This window comes from Suricata suricatta, chromosome 7 (genome assembly GCF_006229205.1).
Source record: "Suricata suricatta isolate VVHF042 chromosome 7, meerkat_22Aug2017_6uvM2_HiC, whole genome shotgun sequence".
Taxonomy (NCBI): Eukaryota; Metazoa; Chordata; class Mammalia; order Carnivora; family Herpestidae; genus Suricata; species Suricata suricatta.
In genome coordinates, this window is record NC_043706.1 from 96,728,216 (window position 1) to 96,749,007 (window position 20,792).

General features: G+C 40.0%; 1 protein-coding gene across 2 annotated transcripts in view; it reads right to left on the minus strand.

Annotated features, from left to right (window-relative positions):
• Positions 1–20,792, minus strand: part of LAMA4 (laminin subunit alpha 4) — a 147,993-nt gene that overhangs the window by 95,247 nt on the left and 31,954 nt on the right. For both annotated transcript variants that reach the window (XM_029944549.1, XM_029944548.1), the window contains exons 2-4: positions 17,074–17,175; positions 7,835–7,959; positions 2,166–2,246 (exon numbers count right to left, since the gene is read on the minus strand). In XM_029944549.1, the coding sequence (XP_029800409.1) occupies positions 2,166–2,246; positions 7,835–7,959; positions 17,074–17,175 (308 nt within the window). The remainder of the gene's footprint in view (positions 1–2,165; positions 2,247–7,834; positions 7,960–17,073; positions 17,176–20,792) is intronic.

Consider the following 20,792-nt stretch of genomic DNA (forward strand, 5'->3'; position numbering starts at 1 on the left):
TCCATTCTGGAGATTTGGAAATGTACACTTAGAGCTCAAATAACTTTCTCAGGAGGATCCCCAAGGGCTAGTGCTGAGAGACAAATTCAGCCAGGCCAAAGCTACATCTCAATATTTGACAACTGGTGCTCTCTCCTTGATCCAACCATTCCAGATCCAGGAGAGGCACCAGATCTGACCAAGACTTATGGGGTAATGACAGGTCCAGGAGCCTCCAATGTGCATCAGGAGACTTATCAGCTACAACCCTACTTCTGAGGAGGGCATGTTTTCCTGTCCATGCAGGACCCCTACCCTCACTGACAGATCCCTTATCTGCACCTCTGTGCATCTTTGCAGGACTGAGTCTTTAGGCACAGAGATTACTTCACTTCTGGGAGGCCTTGCGTTTGGTCAGCAGGGCTGTATTTAAGGCCATTCCAGGGGCCATCGAACACCCGTTAGCTGGTAATACTGCTCAATCTCTGTCAGACTAAATGGAGTTTTACCTCAGACACCGAGGAGAAAAAGTCCCATCCTTGGCTGATTTACAATCCTCTCTGACTCACACTCAGTCAGAAAGTGAGCAAACCGGGTGACTCATGTTCCTGAATCCCCAAGTAAAAAAAATACAGAATGAGTGTGTTTGTGACACAAACATACTCATTAATTAACCAAATCTCTATTTGTTCCTCCCAAGGTATAAAATCCACATGTGCCATCAACTTTGACTTTCCCTCTTTCCTCATAGAAAAAAAAAAAAAGAGAAAAGTACCTTAAATAAAGTCTTCAGTAAAAGAATTACCTATGATTTGTGCATTTAATAATTATAATAGTAATGCCTTCCATGTATAGAGATTTTCTCTGCACCGCGGACACTGTGGCTTTTTGAAATGAGTTCTGGAACTACTCTTTGAGACATAAAAGGTCTTTTCTTAGGAAGTGAGGTGGCTTATCATTTAAGGTTTATATTTTGAGTCCTGGGCTGGTTTGTGAGCCAAATTCAGGGCCGTGGGAGGACGCTGCTGGGAGGTGAGCAGGTGAGATGCTGGACCAGAGGTTTCCTTCCCTCCCTGGTCTCACCGCACCCCTTATCATCTTGCTGCCTAAAGCCAATGGGAAGGGCGCCTGGGTGGCTCAATAGGTTAAGTGTCTGACTTCGGCTCAGGTCATGATCTCATGATTTGTGAGTCTGCGCCCTGCATCAGGCTCTGTGTTGACAGCTCAGAGCCTGGAGCCTGCTCCAGATTCTGTGTCTCCCTCTCTCTCTGCCCCTCCCTTGCTCATGCTCTGTCTCTCTCTCTCTCTCTCAAAAATAAATAAACATTAAAAAAAAACTAAAGACAATGGGGAAGCTGACATTAATAACCTTAAATCATAGATTTGATAAGATAAATTATTTTATTTGAGTGGCTACCAGGTGGAAAGAATGGGAAATATCTTGCCAGCAAGCCACGCGGTAGGAAGCCTCACAATTTTAGTGGCCGCAGTCTTTCTTATTTGAGCAAAGCCGAGAGCAACTTAAAAAAAGAGTGTTAGATGTTAATACCAACAGAGATTCAGAAAATCCAAACTCATGAAATTTGTTTACTTTTCAGGGGAGGAAATGGTGTAAAGAATAGACTAAATAGTAAGTTCATGCTTTTTTCAGTGTATTGCTTTATTGATTTTTTTTTTCCCTTCTGAGGAAGCCTCCCCATTAACACTGCTGATTCTCAAAGATGGAGAGAGAGGAGTGCTACCAAAACCACCTGAAGAATCTTTTCAAAGTATATGTATTCATTTTCCTCTCCACCTGACCATTTATCCTGAGATGTGATCCTGACCTCGACCCTAGGGAGCATTTTGTTTTTAAGTTTATTTATTTTGAGAGAAACACAGAGAATGCAAGCGTGGGAGGGCAGAGAGATGGCAGGGGGCGGGTGGGAAGGGAGAATCCCAAGCAGGCTCTGCACTGTCAGCACAGAGCCAGACGCAGGCTCAAATCCGCAAACTGTGAGATCATGGCCTGAGCTGAAATCAAGAGTCAGACACCTAGGGAGTATATTGTTAGAGCTCTGTCTGAGGCAGGGTTCTGAAATGTGATCCCTCACTCCCTTCTAAGAACCACTGGCAGAGCTGATGAGTGCCAGAAACAGAAAGTTTCCCTTGACCCACACAGAAAACAGTAAATTTTATTAGCGTACCTTTCACAGTTAGGTCCAGCATAGTTTTCTTTACAAATACACCTAACAGCTCCATTTTTTCTATAGCAGGATTCTGCAAAACTAGAAATACAAGAGATATTAGAAGTCACTTCTATACATCACTGAAAGGATTGTCTTAACTTTTGATTACTTTGGTCTCAGTCAAGTTCTATTGGGTGTGACCATTTGCTTTATTTAAGTCAAATCTCCTTCCTTTCAGGAAACTTTAGACCAGCAGCCCAGACAGAAAAATGCCAAAATGCTAATCCATTGGTGAAACCATTTCCCAGATCCACTTACTTATTTTGACACAGAAACAATTATTTTTACTTGAAGCAGTGGGAATTTCCAGAATATATATATATATATATATATATATATATATATATATATATAATATATTTATATATAATGTCTAAAACACATATTCCAAAGCCAGAAATAAAATAATCAAGTTATTTTATGATATTTATAAAAATCTCTTGTTATTCTTCCCATTTTCTGTGTATACATTTGAAAGTCGCTCCCTTTTTTCTGCATTAGATCACTTCCATTCTTTAAAGTCATGAACCACTTCTAAACTATACTCTATAATTTCCTCTGAACCTTCATTTCTTTGTTACATACCTTAAAGACTGAGAATTAAGGGTACAGGGACTGGCTCTTTTGATCAAAGTCACCAAACAAGTACACAAGTAATAAATGGGACCCACAGGAAAAGGATTTTTGTCCATAGAAACCCTTCTCTTGATTGCTATTTGCTGTTATTGTTGTTTGTTTGTTTGTTTTTTAGATAATACAAATTAGGACAGAGGCCAGAAAAGCAATAAAAATATTGCTCAACTATTAAGGCATGGGAAATAGAATATAACCCACCATGTGTTTGGAAAATTCTACATTGACACATGAATCCATCCATCTGAGGGGAGTGTGAAAAATTTTAAAGACTTTCAAATTAATTTTGGCTTCGGTACTGTACTATCAATGGAGTGCGACCTGTTGTTCTCACATTCCTGCATGTATTAGCAATTTTACACGAATGGTCCTTGGAGGAAGGCAAATGGATGTGTTTGCTTTGTTTGAAACATTTATAAAATCAGTCAGAAGATGATATACACTTCTCAGTGAAAGGCAATATCCACAATTTATTTTTTTCTGTCAGTTTGGCTAAAAACATTTCGACAAAGTTACATTTCTTTGGCTTTTGTTCTTCATTTTGCTTGTTCTTATTTTTTAGCCTACTTCAAAAAACACTGTCAGTCAAGGGTCCATGGGCAGACCCTCACGCATGTTTCTTTGGAGATGTTTCCCCCCAGCAGCCTGCCCACGGCTTGCAGGCCTGAAGCATCTGCCGGTGTCTGGAGTCGTCTGCCGTCAGCTAATGTCCTGCTGTTTCAAACAGATGACAGTATCCTTAATTGGAGCCATTACCCTAGCTACTGGTAGACAGGGAGGATGTCTGGCCAACTCCAAAATAAATAAATGAACTCTGTGCAAAAGGTCCCTGGGAATAGCTGCGTGACCATTGGTCCCAGTGGAGGGAGACTCGGAGGCAGTCACCGGCCACTAAGTTCCTTTTTTGTTTTATATCAGCATTAATTGTTTATATTTTTCTTAGGGTAAAGTCGGTTTTTGGCTAGGGAAATGAAAACACTGAGCCTCTCCCAGCCACATTAACAACCATGGCGCCCTCTCCAAGTGGAGCAGAGGCCTTTGTTCATGGAAACCCTGTGGAACCCTAAAGAAAAATAGATGCAGCACTGTTTGCTTGCTTACCTCCCTCAAGCATAATTTCTTTGCTTTCTGATGTGCTGTTGAAACTGGAAATCCAAATCCTGGTCTGGGGGCCCAATTAGAAGATCTTTCAAAGTGTAATTTGGATTCTATTAGGTAATTTTTTGAGCTCAAATAAAAGTTCTGGCATTTTAATTTTCATAGAAAGTAGCAAAGTTAATTTTTTTAAAAAGCTGATGGAGGGAGTGAGTATTTAATTTTTGATAAGATATTTGATTAGTATCTGAGATTAGTTAACTAATAAGGCCATATCAAAGGCTAGAACCATATAGGATCCAGGCAAGTTTGTCCTGTCCTGGATCAGAATACCCACTCCCCACCCCTCAATCCCCACCTTCCTGTTTGTAATCAGTTTTCCCCCCAGAGGGGATCCAGGAAGTTGAACTGTTGCCACCTCAGAGAAAGCAAGTCTCCCACAGTTCCCCCACAACCTTACACAACGTCTTTACTTGTGGGGGGCGGTGGGTGGTAATTTTGCTTTTGTGTTGATTTTCAGCAGGCTTTTCAACTTCAACGGTGTGCTTTAGAGACCTCAGTTTTCGTATCTGTGAATGTGTACCTAACTGTTGGGTACATTGTCTAAGATTGTCAATTGCTCTTTGAACCCAGCTCTGCTGAAGTTCATGTTCATACATCTGAAGAACATGTATGTAGCAACCGTTTCCTCCTCCAAGACAGGAAGCTCATCACCCAATTGGCAAGTTTCTGCTTTATTTACTTGAAAGAGCCTTGGGAATAGCTTCTTGATCAGCTGAAATACAGATAGCCTGGCTCAAAGGGTAAATGGTCATTTGCCTGAGGAGCTTCAAAATGTTGTTGTATCTTTTTTTTAACATGTATTTTGAGAGAGAGAGAGAGAGAGAGAGAGAGCGAGCACAAGAAGGAGAGGAATAGGGGCAGAGAGAGAGGGGGGGGGAAAGAATCCCGAGTAGGCTCCATGTTCAGCGCAGAGCCCTGACCCTGGGCTCCATCTCCTGACCACGAGATCACTACCGTGAGATCCTGACCTGAGCCGAAATCGAGAGTCAGATTCTCAAACAACTGAGCCAGCTGCCCCCAAATGCTGCTGTATTCCCACCTATTCTAATGAAGTCAGGACTTTCTGACTGTTTTGTACACCGCTGTGACAAGCGGCTAGTAGTACATGACTGGCATGTAATAAGTGTGTGATAAATATTTGTTGGTTGGATACAGAGAAAACTTCTGAGTCCATAGGAAAGAGGTCCCAAACGTCTTTTATCTCAAGCCATTAATGTCATAATTTAGATTAGAAAGTCTTGCCTTGTGAGTAGGGCAAAGAGTACAAAAGTCGGATAATATAATTTAGAGGAAGCACTTGGGATTGCCTTTCTCCTTAAGAAAGAAACCGCAGCTCAGAGCTTATAAACCTGTTTTCAGCAGATGATGCTACATGGCATCTTTGTTTACATGGAACCATGAGGGGAATTTGTTATTGCAAGGTTGGAGATCAGTATGCTTAAAAGATAACTACAGCTTGGCGAGAGAGCAGAATGCTGAAACACCTTATCAGATACGGTTATGACTAATGTTTGGCAGCAGACCATTAATGAACAATTAAAGAATATACCTAGACGAGACCAAGGGAGCTCATAAATCAGGACACACTTGGGTGAAAATACCAGAACATTTAATGTTCAAGGTTTCTGCCCTCCCTCTCAATGCCATCCATTTTGCACACATTGTTGATACCATGGGACATGAAAAATCACAAAGGATTGAAATAGTTTAGTGGTTTCTAAAGAAAAATGGGGCTGAAAAACATCTGAATTTTTCACTGACTGTCAGACTCATCAGAGGATTTGAACAAGTCACAAGATTTTAAGTGAAATGTTAGTTGATGTTTGTGTTCGATGAAGAAAAAAATAAAAAAACAACTGTTGTCATCTTTTTTCTCTTTATAAAAAAGTGTGTGTGTGTGTGTGTGTGTGTGTGTGTGTGTGTGTGTAATATTCAGGCCTTTTTTAGAGTTATTTTACATGCATTATTTAACTGAATCTTTATAACATCTATCAACTAAATATTATATCTAAACAGTTAGAACACTGCCTGACACAGAGTGAGCAAAATATTAGTGTTAGAAACAATACAAAGTAAGTGTTCAATAAAACAAGCAGCTAACATACAGCTTTCTGTAGGTAGGGCACCAATTCAAATGCTCCACATATTTTATCCTTGTCCAACTCTATGAGGCAGATCCTTACCCCAGCTCATTAAAAAATAAATGAGATCTAGCGCAGACAAAGGAATTAAGGAATGGAACCAAGATCTGAATCTAGTCTCTTTGACCACAAGTCTCATGGAAAGTGAGACAGGGGGAGAAAGCACCTTGCCTGAGATCACACAGCTATTTTGTGGCAAAGGAAGGATATGAACCTAAGTTCATTACTCTTTCCACTTGTGGTATACGAAAGAAGTATGTATTCGGGGTTTTGTCCTGTTCCTGGCAGAGAGCTCCTAAAGCTCTTGGAAGTTCTTGAGTAATAAGACTTTTTTGTTATTCAGAATGAGCCTCTTTCAGTCTTACCTAAGTTTATGCTAATGGGGTGATGCTTGAGGGGCCCCTATGTAGATTCTGGATGAAGCTGGGGGCTGTCTGACCAGAAGAAAAAACTACTAATTAGATGCTGGAACTTTCAATCCCTTCCTTCTCCCAACCTCAGGGAAGGGGAGGGGGGATAAAGATTGACCTTCAATCACAGATGATTCCATCAATCATGGCTATGTAATGAAACATTGATAAAGCTCTTAAAAAATGAGGTTTGTGGAGCTCTTGGGTTGTGTGAACTGACTGATTTACCTGGACAGCAAACGCACAGAAGCTCTGCTCCCTCCCATCTCCCCCTCTATACCTTGTCCAAAGGATTTCTTCAATTTGGCTTCAGTTATATCCTTTAGAATAAAACTGTAATTGTAAGTATAGCACTTCCCTGAGTTCCGTGAGTCATTGTAGAGAATTATTGAACCTGGGGAGAGGTGTTGAGGCAACCCCTAAATTTTAGTTATCTGAGTAGGTATGTAAGTAGCCTAGGGACCTCATTTGTGGCTGGTTTCTGAAACAGGACTTAATATATGGGCTAATTAGCTCTAGGTAGTTATGTCAGAAGTGAACTGATTGTAGGACACCCACTTGGCTTCCGAGAATCAGAGAATTGGTTGGTATCTGGAAAACCTAACATCACTACACCATTTTAATTCTACATTCTATTATGTTTCAGCCAATAAAATGATCAGTCATGACTTGTCTATTGGATTTATACGTTTGTGTCCGAAAAGAATTCCACTATTTCCAAAAGATGTATGTCTATTCTCTTTAACTTCTCACTCAGGTCAAAACATAACCCAAATTGAACATTAGTTTTCTTGGAAATCTTTTATGTGCTGATAAGCCTAAAGCATGCATTCTGTTTATCTGTGTTCTAACTCTCATTAAAACATTCATTTGGCCACCCATGTAGGAAAACATCTGCTCTGTGAGAGTCAGAGGAAACACTACTATGAAAAATACTGGATTATAAGTCTGTTGGCAGTACCAGTTGTGAGCTCTCTAGGTAAGGGATAGCCAGGTTTGTAAAACCTAGCCTTGTTTATAAAACCTGGGAGACTCCATTGGCCTTATGATGCTATCCAATATTTTGGGGGCAGAGTAATCACCCATACCACATGTGCTTAAGTTCCCCTGAAAGTGTATTTAAGCCAAAGACCTTTCCCATATCTTTTCCAGTCTCATCTCAACATGGGGTCTTCAGCCTTTCCACTAAGGTGGGAAAACCTGAGAAGTCTGGATAGAGCAAAAATAAACAATAAATAATTAAGGCGATAAGCAGCAGAAGAGAACAACTTCTCTCAGAACTTACTTGGCCATGTGGGGCAGAGGACAGGGACACGGTTCGCAGAAGCTGGGTGCTCCCCTGATGGAATCTCCGATATAGCCGTCTAGACATCTCTCACAGCGCTCTCCTGTGGTGTTCCGCTGGCAGTGCTGTGAGGCGAAAGATAGGAAAATCGACAAAGAAACAGAAGAAATGTTATACACAGTATACGTGGGAACCGAGCAATACTCAAAGCAGAGAGGATGTCAGGCTAAGGGAATAGAAGGTCAGGACAAAAGAGCCATGTTAGCCCTAGTCAATGCTAGAAAGTGAACAATGGTGGATGATTTCATCCTGGACTTCTGGGTGGGCACTAGCAGCCTGAGGAGTTTAGAGTTTGTGTGCAGAGGGGATAACTCATCAGTTTCTCATTTCAGTTCAAAATGATCATAAGGATCAAACTCTGAATGTTCTAGAAACAGCAGTTTATTGACTTGGATTGAATATGAAATTAAAAAAAAAAACCATCCCCGATGCTTGCCCATGACAATGGGAACAATTGAAAGATTTATGGGCTTGGGAGAACAAAATATGTTAGAATGAAGCATAAAAAGAATAGAAGGTAGGTAAAGAATATCCTGCTAATGGGTTGGTAACCTGGATAGTGACATCCAAGAAATAATGTGTTGGCTTACTTGTATGATTTTATCCATTTGTGGTGAGGATGATTGAAAGAAAAGCACCAAACAGGCTGATTTTTCTGCTTATAATGCCTGTTCATCTTTCAAGATCTGTACAAGGCCTTGAAATCTCCAGGAACTCCTTCTTACACCTGCTCCCAGATCCTTTCCCCCTTCCGCTACCTACGCTGTTCTGTTACTCTCTGCTCCCAACCTCAGCAGCCCTTCTCCCACATTGTACCTCTCAGTACTGTACTATCACCAGCTCAAATGAAGTAGATACTCAGTAGAATGGAGTCAACTCAGCAGTGACAAGTTCATGGATTAATTTCTGCCTCGTACTCTGAAGAGGCAGAAACTCATAGTTTTCTCCAACAGGACTGAACTGGGATATACAAGGCAATGCCATTAGCACTGTGATATTTTCGTCTTTATGTCCCCCAGAGTGTATAAAAGTTGAATAGGTTTTTAGTAAAAAATTATGCTGTTAGAATTAGAATGTCATGAAAGAGGCACCCTTCTGTTTGATCCATTCCCTTAGTAACGTCTATACACAAGACCTTCAATAGACAAAGCTTTTTCTCAAATAATGCTTGTCTACGGCCATACCACCCTGAACGCGCCCAATCTCATCAAATAATGCTCAATGGAAGAACCTTAGGCAGGTGAGATGGAGCAGCAGTAAGGTAAACTCTGAGCTCTGTATTTTTGTCTTTGTGTTCTATGTTCAAGTTAAAACAGAATAATAATGTGAGGTCCTGCTCTAAACATTTTACATGGATTAACTAATTTAGTTCTTACAATAATTCTAAAGTAAGCCAGTTACTATTTTTCCCCATTTTACATACGAAGAGATGGGAGGCACAGAGAAGTTAAATAAATGGCCAAATAAATTGTCACACAGATAGAAGGAGGCAAAAGTGAGATTCAGACTCAGGCAATCTGGCCCCAGAGGCCAGGCTGTTAATTCCCATATGATACCACTTCTCTAATATGTTAGACAAAAGTCTCCTTTCCCAGAAGACTCATAAAACGACTACATTAGTAGGTGTCACAGAATTTTACTAACAGATTGGACTTCGAATCAAAAGGGCAGAGTTCTAATGCAGGCAACAGGTTATCATGGTTGAACACTTTTAGGGCATCTGATCAGCCATTATGTATGGACAGTCTTTGACCCCTGATTAGAACTATGATAGCAGAACAGAATTTAGAGGCCAGTTCAGACTGCCTGACAGATTAATGAGAAACTGGAAAATAAAGTATGATGTGCAGACAACAGGTTGTTAACATATTTGTCCTCTACTTCTTAATTCTGTTTCTAGAACTATGTCAGCCTTTGCTAAATATTTGTTGGGGAAAAAAATGAAGGAAAAAGTGGGAAAGCGTGAGTTAATGAATTCGTGCCTGGAGCACATAAAAGAAATTAACATGTACCCAAATGAGCTCAAAATCTCATCCCAGCGAACACCAATGAGCCTTGCCCAACTACCAGGAACTGAGCCATAAGCAATCTGGTATGGCTGCTCACAGGCTGAGGTCAACTTTGTCTGAGTCCTTATTGGACAGATGAAGCCCATCTGTGCAGAAGGAAACAGGCTTGTTGTAAGATGTTAGGTCATTCTTCCTGCCTGAGGTGCCTATTAAGCTGTAAAAATGAGCCGATTCCCTTCTGTCCCCTCATGGCTCGATGGATACTTTGGACTCCTTGTCAGGGTTCTAATTCTGCCATGGTAGCCACAGGGAGCAATAATCCTCAAAGGCAAAGTCATCAAATCTCTCTGACCTCTATATGCTCAGAGTGCAAACACTGACTTTCCCTATTGGCCTTCTTTTAAAGGGTTTATTAGGGAATTCCCTAAAAGGCATTAACGTACATTCAGGAAGACTGGTGTAAATAATGCTGGACACAGGAACAACGATTTCTACTGCTTCCATTTTCTAGCTGGTGGACTTTGAACAAGTCACTTGACCTTTTTGTGTCTCTATTTTCCTATCTGTAAAATGAGAATCCCGATGAGATTCTGAAAGTTTCTTCTAGCTCTGAAGCCTTTTACTCTAGGAATGCAAATATGCCTCTAACCCTCAAAGCTCCACCATTTAAAAAACAAAAAAGAAAACTGACAATGATGAATATGTTGTTGAAGGTGGGGGGGAGGAATTTATTTTTTAAAAAAGAACTGACCCTACTTAACAATGAAAAAAGCATTCTGAATCTTTGGCCAGTTGTTAAGTGACATGTGGACAGTTGATTGCAGATCAGTGGATAAGAATTAGGAATGGTGTTTGGGCACCAGCTGTGATTCTTCGCATGAGAAATGCTGTCTCAATAACTTGGCCACGGAACCAGTATAATGTTGGAAGAAGCCTAAGAGGATCAAGTTGGCCTTCGTGTGGTTTGTCACATGCTTTATGCAAGATTATAGTCTGTCTAGATCTGTGGTTCTCCAAGTACCTCCAGGGAGGTCAAAACTATCCTCATAATAATACCAAGATTTTATTTATCTTTTGGACTCTCATTTTCTCATGTGTGTAAGGTAGGATTTTCCTGGGACTGCATAACATGGAGATATCACCATGGATATGAGATCCTGCTGCCTTCTCTTAAGCGAAACATGAACCATATTTTTAATTTGTAAAATACGTTTATATTTTATAAAAGCATATTCTTTATGTTAATCTGCAATGGGTTTATTATTGTAACTTCCAAATCAGTTAATAAGGAAATACTAGAAAAATCTTCAGTTTTAAATGTCAAATGCAGTTAATATGGATAGATACAATCTGCATCAACATAAGCCCTTCGGTGACTTGAATAATTCTTATGAATGCGGAGAGCTCATGAGACCAAAACGTTGGAGAACTCTCCTCTAGATAGGTGCTTCTTTTTTGTTTCAAGTTTATTTACTTATTTATTTAGTGTGTGTGTGCTTGTGTGTGTGTGTGTGTGTGTGTGTGTGTGTGTGAGACAGAGAGAGAGAGAGAGAGAGAGAGTGCTCAAGTGGGGGAGTGGCAGAGAGAGAGAGGGAGAGCGAATCCCAAGGAGGTTCTGAGCTCACAGTGTGAACCTGACATGGGGCTAGATCCCAAGACCATGAGATCAGGACCTGAGCCAAAATCAAGAGTAAAGCGCTGACAACTGAGCCCCCCAGGCACTTCTAGATTAGTGCTTCCTTAACTTCACTGTGCATACCAATGCCCTGCAGATCTTGTGAAAATGCAGATTCTGACTCAGGATGTCTGGAGTGTCTGCGTTTCCAAGAAGCCCCCAGTTATTGCCAGTGCTACTGGTCTAGCTTATACTTTGAGAAGCAAGGGTCTAAATAGAAACACCTAGTATAGGTAACACTGTTTGCTAGTTGCTCAGCATTAGGCCTGAGCCTGACCATCTAGCATAAAAAGACAGTACATTTTACAGCAATGAAAAGTGACTCAAGTGTCTCATATGATATAAAATTAAAGATTTTTGCATTTGCTAGTTTATTATTTTACTAACTCATTCATTCATTCACTTAACAAGCCTGGATTAAGCTGATATCATGACAATGAGCTGTGACTGCTACTGAAATGAAGACCAGGTTCATTTATGTGTCATTTGTCATTATGTGTCATTTTATGAAAAAGGCCTGGTTCTTGCAGTTGAGTAACCCACAGACTTGTGAAGGAGAGAGGTAAACAAACAATAATATAGGGTGCTAAGTGCTATGACTGAGGTATGTATGAAATACGTACCTACTGTGGGACAGAGGGACAAAAAGGTCTAGCTCTTCCTGGGAAAATTGGAAAAAAACTTAATGGAGGTGATGACATTTAAACTAGGCCTTGAAGGATAAGAAAGACATCCCAGGTAGAGAGCAGGGGAGCACAAGTAGAGAGTTAGTTTTGGTGGCAGTGAGAAGCTCAGTGGGGCTAGAATAGAAATTCCTGAAATATTTTAGAAAGGAGAATGCCTTGATTAGGTTGAAAGATGTCTTCATTGCTGGTGAGGAAGACAGATTAGGGAGACAGTCTGGGAGCAAGGCATGATGAGTAGTTGGGGAGCCATGGCAGTGGCCAGGGAGCGATGCTGTGGACGTGAATTAAGGCAGTGGGATGGCAGAGAAAGGGAGAGGCTTTCTTCCAGGTTGAATGTTGGAGAAGAAGAAAAGGAAGCTGAGGAAACATCTGTGATATTTTCGCATTGAGGGTTTGGCGAAATGATACGGTCAGTAATTGAGATGGAGCATATCAGAAGAGGAACACATTCAGGCTTGGAGGAAGAAACGTGAACAATATATAGAGAATTTATTTGCATTCAATTCCTATTATATTCTTACGTGACCGGCCACAAAAGCAACAGAGAACTCTGAATTCTTTGGACATGCAATTTTCTGACTTTCTTTCAAAACTTCAGTTAGCATGGTGCCATATCCATCACTATTTGCAAAATTTGAGGGTTTTCCAAGTTTGCAACATATTGGAAAATTGTCAAAGTTTTGTTGTAAGAATTACGCACTTGAACTAGATACCAATGTTATCTGGTTGTACAGAAGTCTCTATAACTCATTTTTTCTTGCTCTGGGACATTTAATGAATGTGCTGGTTTATTAATCACACATATTTAGTCTCACAGGAACTTATGTTGGTTGATTTCTGTCTAACACACACAATAAAGGAGACTTTTAAGGGCACCTGGGTAGCTCAGTCAGTTAACTCTCTGACTTCAGCTCAGGTCATGATCTCCTTGTTCATGAGTTCAAGCCGCATGTCAGGTTCTGTGCAGACAGCTCAGAGACTGGAGCCTTCTTTCAGATTCTGTCTCTCCTTCTCTCCGGCCCCTCCCCCTCCCCTTTTCACACTGTCTCTCTCTCTCTCTCTCTCAAAATAAATAAACATTTAAGAGAAAATAAATAAAGGAGGATTTGAAAAGCATGAGAAAAATGCTAGTGCCTGCAGAAATTAGATATATAATATCTTTGCTTTCCTGAATAAAATTTTAATTAGGCTTTGAGAGTAATAAAAAATTCATTAACCTTCAATATATTGAATTACTTCTCTCTCTCTGTTATATTTAGGGTGGGGTAGAAGTCCATTTGAATATCAATATCTTTTTAACTATAAAATTACTACTGGCAGTTGTAGAAAATTTGGGGAGGCATACTATAAAGTGAAAAGAAGAAAATAAAAATCCACCCATGTTTCCACTAGCCAGATATAAATACTTAACAGCTTGACTGGTGTCTCTTTAGATTTCAATGACATTTTTGTAGTTCTCTGGTTTTAAATTCGAATATTTTCATTCAGATTTACAAAAAAAAATTTTTCCTGCAATACTGGCACAGACCTTGAATTATTTTTAATTTTTAATTTGATTGCCACTGAACAGATAGGGGTTTCTGTGTGTGTTTCTAAAACTCCCATGGTCCTCATACCTTAAGCTTGATTATATTGGTCATGTCCACCAGCATTTTCAAGTAGGTGCTTCTGTCTAGACAGTCCTTCAAGCCAACCCAGTGCCTACATAGGTGGTGTTCAAGTAAAATGCTTTTTTGTTAAATGGACAGATGAAATAAATAGACGAACCAACCCTTAATCAAAAGGAACCTAAGGAACCCTGTGTCAGCAGTAAACTTCAAGTCAGATTTTCTCTAGTCTAGTTCTGGTCAGAGGTCTCCTGGCTTTCTTCTAATGATGAGAAAACTTTTTAGATGGGAACTGGCCTTCGCCATGGCTTCTTCTTAGTTCTCTGGGCCTAGCCTATATATAGACTTGGGATAAACTGTGGGTTATTAGAAACTGAGTATTTCTACCAGCAGCCATCTGTCTGTGTCTACTTGTTTTTTTCCCTTAAATCCTTTCTTGTGCCTTCTTCCAGAACCTTCCTAGATAGTCTGCCATGTTCATTGGCCTTTGGGGACCCGCCTGGCTGACTCAGCTGAGAATGATTCCCAAAGCATTCTAGTTCTGATAAGATGCAAGGTGGCTTTTTGGGAACATCCAATACCTGTGAGATTTCATTCACTTTTCATTTTTCACTTAGCCGCTTTTCTGCATTTGAAGAGTTAGCATCCCTCTTGTGGAGACATCTCTAAGCTTCTTTGCTGTGTCTAAAATGGTAGCTTAACTTTGTCTACTCTATATTTTATTGTCAAATGGCTTCATTCCTTGAAAGTAGTCTGTAAAATATAAGGTCAAATTGAAATTGGATGTTGGAATGGGGGAAGAATTAGAAACAACTGGGGGAGGGCAAGCAGAGGCATTAGAAGTCTTCAAAATAAGAACAAAATGAAACAAATGAAATAAAAGAAGACTTTTATTTTGAGCTGTGTATGGAAGATGGGAGAAATGAATTAGGCTGTCAAACAGTAAGAGCTGATGGAAACTCAGGCCCACAGTCAGCTGCAAGGAGGTGTTGCTGAGAGCCACTGTTTTTTCTCCGGTGCCCCAAGAAGTGGGTGAGCTGGAGGAACTACAGGGAAGGAGCCTAAAGCCTGGCTCTGCTCAGCCCGGAGGCCAGAATGGGGGTGCCAAAGGAAACGGGGACACTGACAAAAAATCCGGGTTTGATCCCAGTGGGACACCACTGAGAATATACTTTCCACCTAACTGACAACATACTCTTACTCTATTGGCAAGCCTCTCTACTCACTACTTACGTTTAATTAAATACAGGTTACATCCTTTTTTTTTTTTTTTGGTCTTTCTAAATTAAATTTATAAGAATATGTATATGTATATACATATACACATTTAGCGCTGGGGGATAAGACTGGGTGATTTTCACTTTGAATTTCATGTGGTCTAGATGTGTATTGTTGTTTTGTTTGCTTTTTACATTGAGCATATATTACTTCAAGGAAAAAGCTATTTCCTTCTGGGTAGAGTAGGGGGGTTCACCATTAGGATGAGTAGGTTCTGTCTTGGAGCAAAGTTACTGCAGGAAGATTGGCAGCTTCCTTGAGCCGGTGTATAAAAATTTACACCCTAACCCATTCCCAAACATGTATTAGAACTTTGAATGCCCAGGAGCCGTGAAGGAATCATGTGATGACTGTCTCTTTCAGAGGCTCCAGTCTAGGTCAGAGATAAAACCATGATAGCACCTATTCTGACAACGTCATTGTCAGGAAGAGTGGCTTTGTCAGAGCTCTTCACCGGCACTAGCAGGAGGGTCTTTTTGCCCTTTTATTTCAGTCTTCCATCTTCCTGGTTGCCTGACAGCCGCTGATGGGCCTGCCGGGCCCTCTCACCTTCTATTTTAATAAACCAGATGACAAAGAGCCTCTAGTCGGTCAAATTATCAGTGAGGTACATCATTAGTTCAAGTGCATCCATGGGATTTTCTTTTCAAATGTCACTGGGATTAAAATAACAGGAAACCGGAGATGGAAGCATTTAGAAAGGGGTAGGTTTTGGCAGCTGCGTGTGCCTACAAGGCTACAGAGGACATCCTGGATGTAACGGTTATTAAAAAGATGGGGGAAGGGGAAGATAGAAACACCAGGACTAAACAAATACTACAAAGAGACGGCAGCGTCCAGGGTTTGCCACTACATTCCCTCCATCTCTAGAAAAATGGCAACTGCTAGGTTTGAGGTAGATGAAATGTTCTAATTTGCATCTTAATGTGATGCATTTACAATGGGTAAAATAACACCTCCATGTGCATACCTTGGAGGCCACTTATAATCAAAATGATCTGCTTAATAGGGATAATTATACTAATTTTGAGGTAAATAGGGTGTACTTAATTAAGAATTCTTGTAGTTTATGCAAAAATACTCTTGCAATTTTGGAAAGCCTCTTCTGCCTCAGAGGATCCTGAAGAATCTAATTTTCCTGCCACGTGATAAAGCACCTGATGCAAACACAATCTTGGGGCATAAGTCTTTCCAAATGCCTCCCGGAACTTCTACTAAAGCCATTTCTGGTAAATGTTTCAATGCCCATTTTCACGGAAGATGTCAGTCCAATCAGTGAGAATAGAAAAGATGTGGCAAACACTTTTTGTAGAAGGCTTGTCTTGTCTCCTCCACAAATCTTCTCTATGATACTTCACTGAAGAACAGTTAATTGGGGAATTCAGGAATTCATTCCAGTTAAGGGGAAATAAAAAGTCCTCTAGGGACTGAAACACAGAATTACAAAGACCACAAGGCCAAAGCTTTCATTTTTATTAGCTATTTGGTTCAGACCTTTTTATTTTAAACACATTTCGATCTGTAGACCTGACCATCTTAAGCTGTAAAATATGCTATATGAAGCAACTGTTTTATTCTCCTGGTTTATGTGGAGTGAAGCCAAACATATGGCAAACTATACTATTACAGAGGAATTTGGACGGATGGTTTCCTCTTCTGTGTATTGTTTTCAATCCCTTCACCGTTGGCCTGCGGGAAGAAACCAGCTGCGGGAGGTCAGTCAGTCACCTTCAGGAGCAGTGTGCACGGTCAGACGAATGCCTACATGGCCACTTACAATCATAATGCCTTGATGGCCAGTTAGTCATAAGCAGTTTCTATGAAGTGTTTTACAGCTCAAAGTTCTGGGAAGAATATTTTATCTCCACTTAAGACACAGAGGGCCAAGGAATTATCTGAAAAGTGACGGGTGCCCCTGACTTACCATGCAGAATCCAGAGCCATCCAAGCACTCATTGGAATTACCGTTACAGTCACAAGGCAAACATGCTCCTGACTGAGCGAGAAAGAATCCAGCACCACATTTCTGAAACAGACACAAGAAAAAAGCATGTTCTTTATTGAAAAGACCTATTTTGGTCAATATTTTCTGATAGGAATAAGGGGAGATGATTATTTAGCTATCTAAATATTTCTTTACAAAATGTACCAGAACAAACTATTTATACCACCATTCAGTGATGTATGTCCAATTTTCTTTGTTGTATTCCCCCCACCTCCTTTTTAAAAAATTTTTCAGGAGAGTAGGAATCCCATTAACACGGTCCTAATATTGTGAAGAATAAGAAGATTTTAGGTAACAGTGAAGGAGAAAGAAATTTTCTAATGTTTTCTAACAAAACAAAACAAAATAAAATTCTGACAATTAGTCAAGGTGAGGAATTGCTTCATGCTCCCTATAAGTAAAGACTTATAGAATTACTGGCTATAGTATAATAACTTGAGTTGTTTCTTTTAAGCCTGGGCTCTTAAAAAAAAATCTATCTCTTCAGATCCTAAAATTGTAAACGGAAGGGTAAGGGAGTTAATGAGTTCTTACACTTGTCAGGTCCTGTGTGAGCGATATAAATTTCATTTATCCTAACACCTTTGTTAGGAACACATTATTTTCCTTCATTCTAATGACACATTCATTAGACCCAAAGGTGTTAAGTGGGTTGTGGCGACGGCAAACCACCTTGTGATGCACGAGTCAACATGCAAAATGATGAACTGCTCTCTCACCAATGTCACTCATGCTCTGGTTGAGAATCTTTGTGAGATTGTTCCTTATTTATGTGTTGGAATTGTGAATATGTATTTCATGTTTCTCCAGGATGCCGTGATGATGCAAGGCGGCAATAGCATTGTAAATGTGGAAGTCCACTCCCTGCCCATCAGACAGATTTACTTCTAAAGAATTCCAGACAGATAAGCATCTGGGTTGTTTCTCTAAACTTGCAGACTAGAAGACTTCACATCACCCTTCCCCCCAGCCCCCATTTCATTGACTCATTGTAGTTTGTACTATCTTGGCCACCAGGAAATTTTTCATTATATCTGGCTGAAGTCCCTCTGACTGCTAGGCAAACCCATTTCCTCTTGCTTTTTTGTCTGTAAAGAAAGAACCACTAGACACTATTCATGGTATAAAAACACCACCAGTTGGGATCCAAAAACTAACATTTAATAATTCAACTGGGAGGAAGTTTAATACAGAATAATGACATTTGTCCATGAAGGAAAGGAGAAGAAATTCCATCTTTCTAAGTGAGAGAAAGTAAGACTGAGAGGGGTCCAATTTATAATTTATGATGGAGAGTTTGTGGTTTCTCTCAATTCCACTAGGGAACAATAGAGAGAGAAGGGTGTTAAAACCACAGAAGGAAGATTTAATTTAGACCATCTAATTTCATACATGTATCTATGGCAAAATTATTACCTCTGTAGCTTTAGCTAACACTACCATCATGTCACATAATTATCACCTTTTTTTCTGCAATGAGAACATTTAAGATTTACTCTTTCAGCAACTGTCAAGCATATGATACGGTATTATTAACTATACTCATTGAGCAATCCATTAGATATCCAGAACTTGATAATCTTGTAACTGGAAATATGTATCCTTTGACCAATCTCTCCCCATTTCCCCTATTCACCAGCCCCTGTGACCACCATTCTGGTCTCTATGAGTTTCTATGAGTCCCAGTGAGTGGGGCAGAGACTGGAGGTGTATTAGGAGGAGAAAAGCATGCTAGTGATGGTAGGGAGTCTGGTAGTGATGCCTGGAAACAGAATATGAGAAGATCTAATTGCATCATAACTGTAGTAAGGAGCTTCCTCTGTTGTAAGGTATCAAGTTTCAGTGAAGATGCTCTCAACTGATATTAGTTCAAGCCTTTTGAACATTTCTGCACCTCTTTTTTTCTGAAGAAGATGAAGAAAATCAAGATTTGTCCTGAATAAATGCATCTTTTTGAATATGACAGTAGCTGACCCCTTATGTCCTTAAGGCCTTAGCTAAATCCAGAGACTCATTTTTTAAAAACAAAAATAAAATTACACAACATAAAAAAAACAGCAATAGCAATAAACAGTTTTGGTAAATTCTGTTGGCAAAGTTAGAATAGCTTTAGATTTAGGAAATTACAAGGATCTGGTATTTTGTTAGAAGCACTATTGACAATAGCCAAAGAATAGAAACCCAAATGCACATCAACTGATGAATGGATAAAGATGTGATAGATAGATAGATAGATAGATAGATAGATAGATAGATAAATAGATAGATATAATAGATATAGATACAAATGCAATACTACTCAGCCATCAAAAAGAATGAAATCTTGCCATTTGCAACAACATGGATGGAACTAGAGTGACTAAGCTAAAGGAAATCAGTCAGTCAGAGAAAGAAAAATATCATAGGACTTTACTCACATGTAGAATATAAGATACAAAACAGATAAACATAAGGGAAGGGAAGCAAAAATGAGATAAAAACAGAGAGAAAGATAAATCATAAGAGACTTAAATACAGAGAACAGACTGGAGGTTGCTTGTGGGGTGTTGGGAGGGGAGATGGGCTAAAGGGGTGAAGGGCATTAAGGAGGACACTTGTTGGGATGAGCACTGGGTATTATATGCAAGTGATGAATCACTAAATCCTATTCCTGAAATTATTATTACACTATATGTTAACTAACTTGAATTTAAATTAAAAAAAAATTCCCCTGAAGATTCCAAGTGTGACCAAGTTTGGAAAGATTGCTCGATAGCATCTCTCACAGTGCCATGTACCTGTTAACTGCTCAGTGAATATTTGTGACTTAAATTGTTTGGACCAAGATAGGAAATCTGAAGCATATGTGCTGTTGGAAACCAATGGTTTATGCTGCTAATAGACTCACTGTTCCCTACTAGGGCTAGATTTGGTCTCCAGTCTTTTTCAACACAGTCCAGGCAGCCACTGCCTAGACTGGACATGCCAAATGAATCTCTATGTTGTGCCAAGTTTAGGAGGTGACTTCACCCAGAGAGTCTGTCATTATCCACTTATCCACTCCCCAGGCTAAGACTCTGACCTTGTGTGAAATTGACTTGGCTCCAGTCTCAAACTGGGAGAGATAGGAAGAAAAAGGGAGGCAGGAACAAGGTCATGTGAGGCAGTCATTTGGCCCTGGGCCGGGAGGGTAGGGTTGGGTGGAGACCTAGCCAACTTCTTTCCTGCTGGGCTTTGTATACCTGAAAGATTATACTTTCTAATTCATCTATCCTGAGGGGAGCCACCATTTTTAAATTTGTGTAAAGGTGCCATATAGGCTAATGGAAGCCCTGGGCATTCACTAGGAGCTTCTGATGCCACTACTACATGCAATGGTCACCTCAGACCCTTGTGTTGTAGAACCCTAGAGGATTTCTTGGAATGGTAACTTCTTAAGAGGTTCAAGAGAAGATTGAGTGTCCTCAAGGAAGAGCTGTATAATGTTGTCCTTTTTATGGAGAAATGTTTTGTCATGGCTCCAGAAAGTTCTGTGAATTTTTACTAAATCTCTTTTCGGAATTCTGTAGAAATTGGCAAAATTGGCCTTGTTATAATATTAAAAGGTAGATAGTGTTAGGAATGAAAGTAGAGTTATTTTTAGTTTGGTTTCTGGTTAA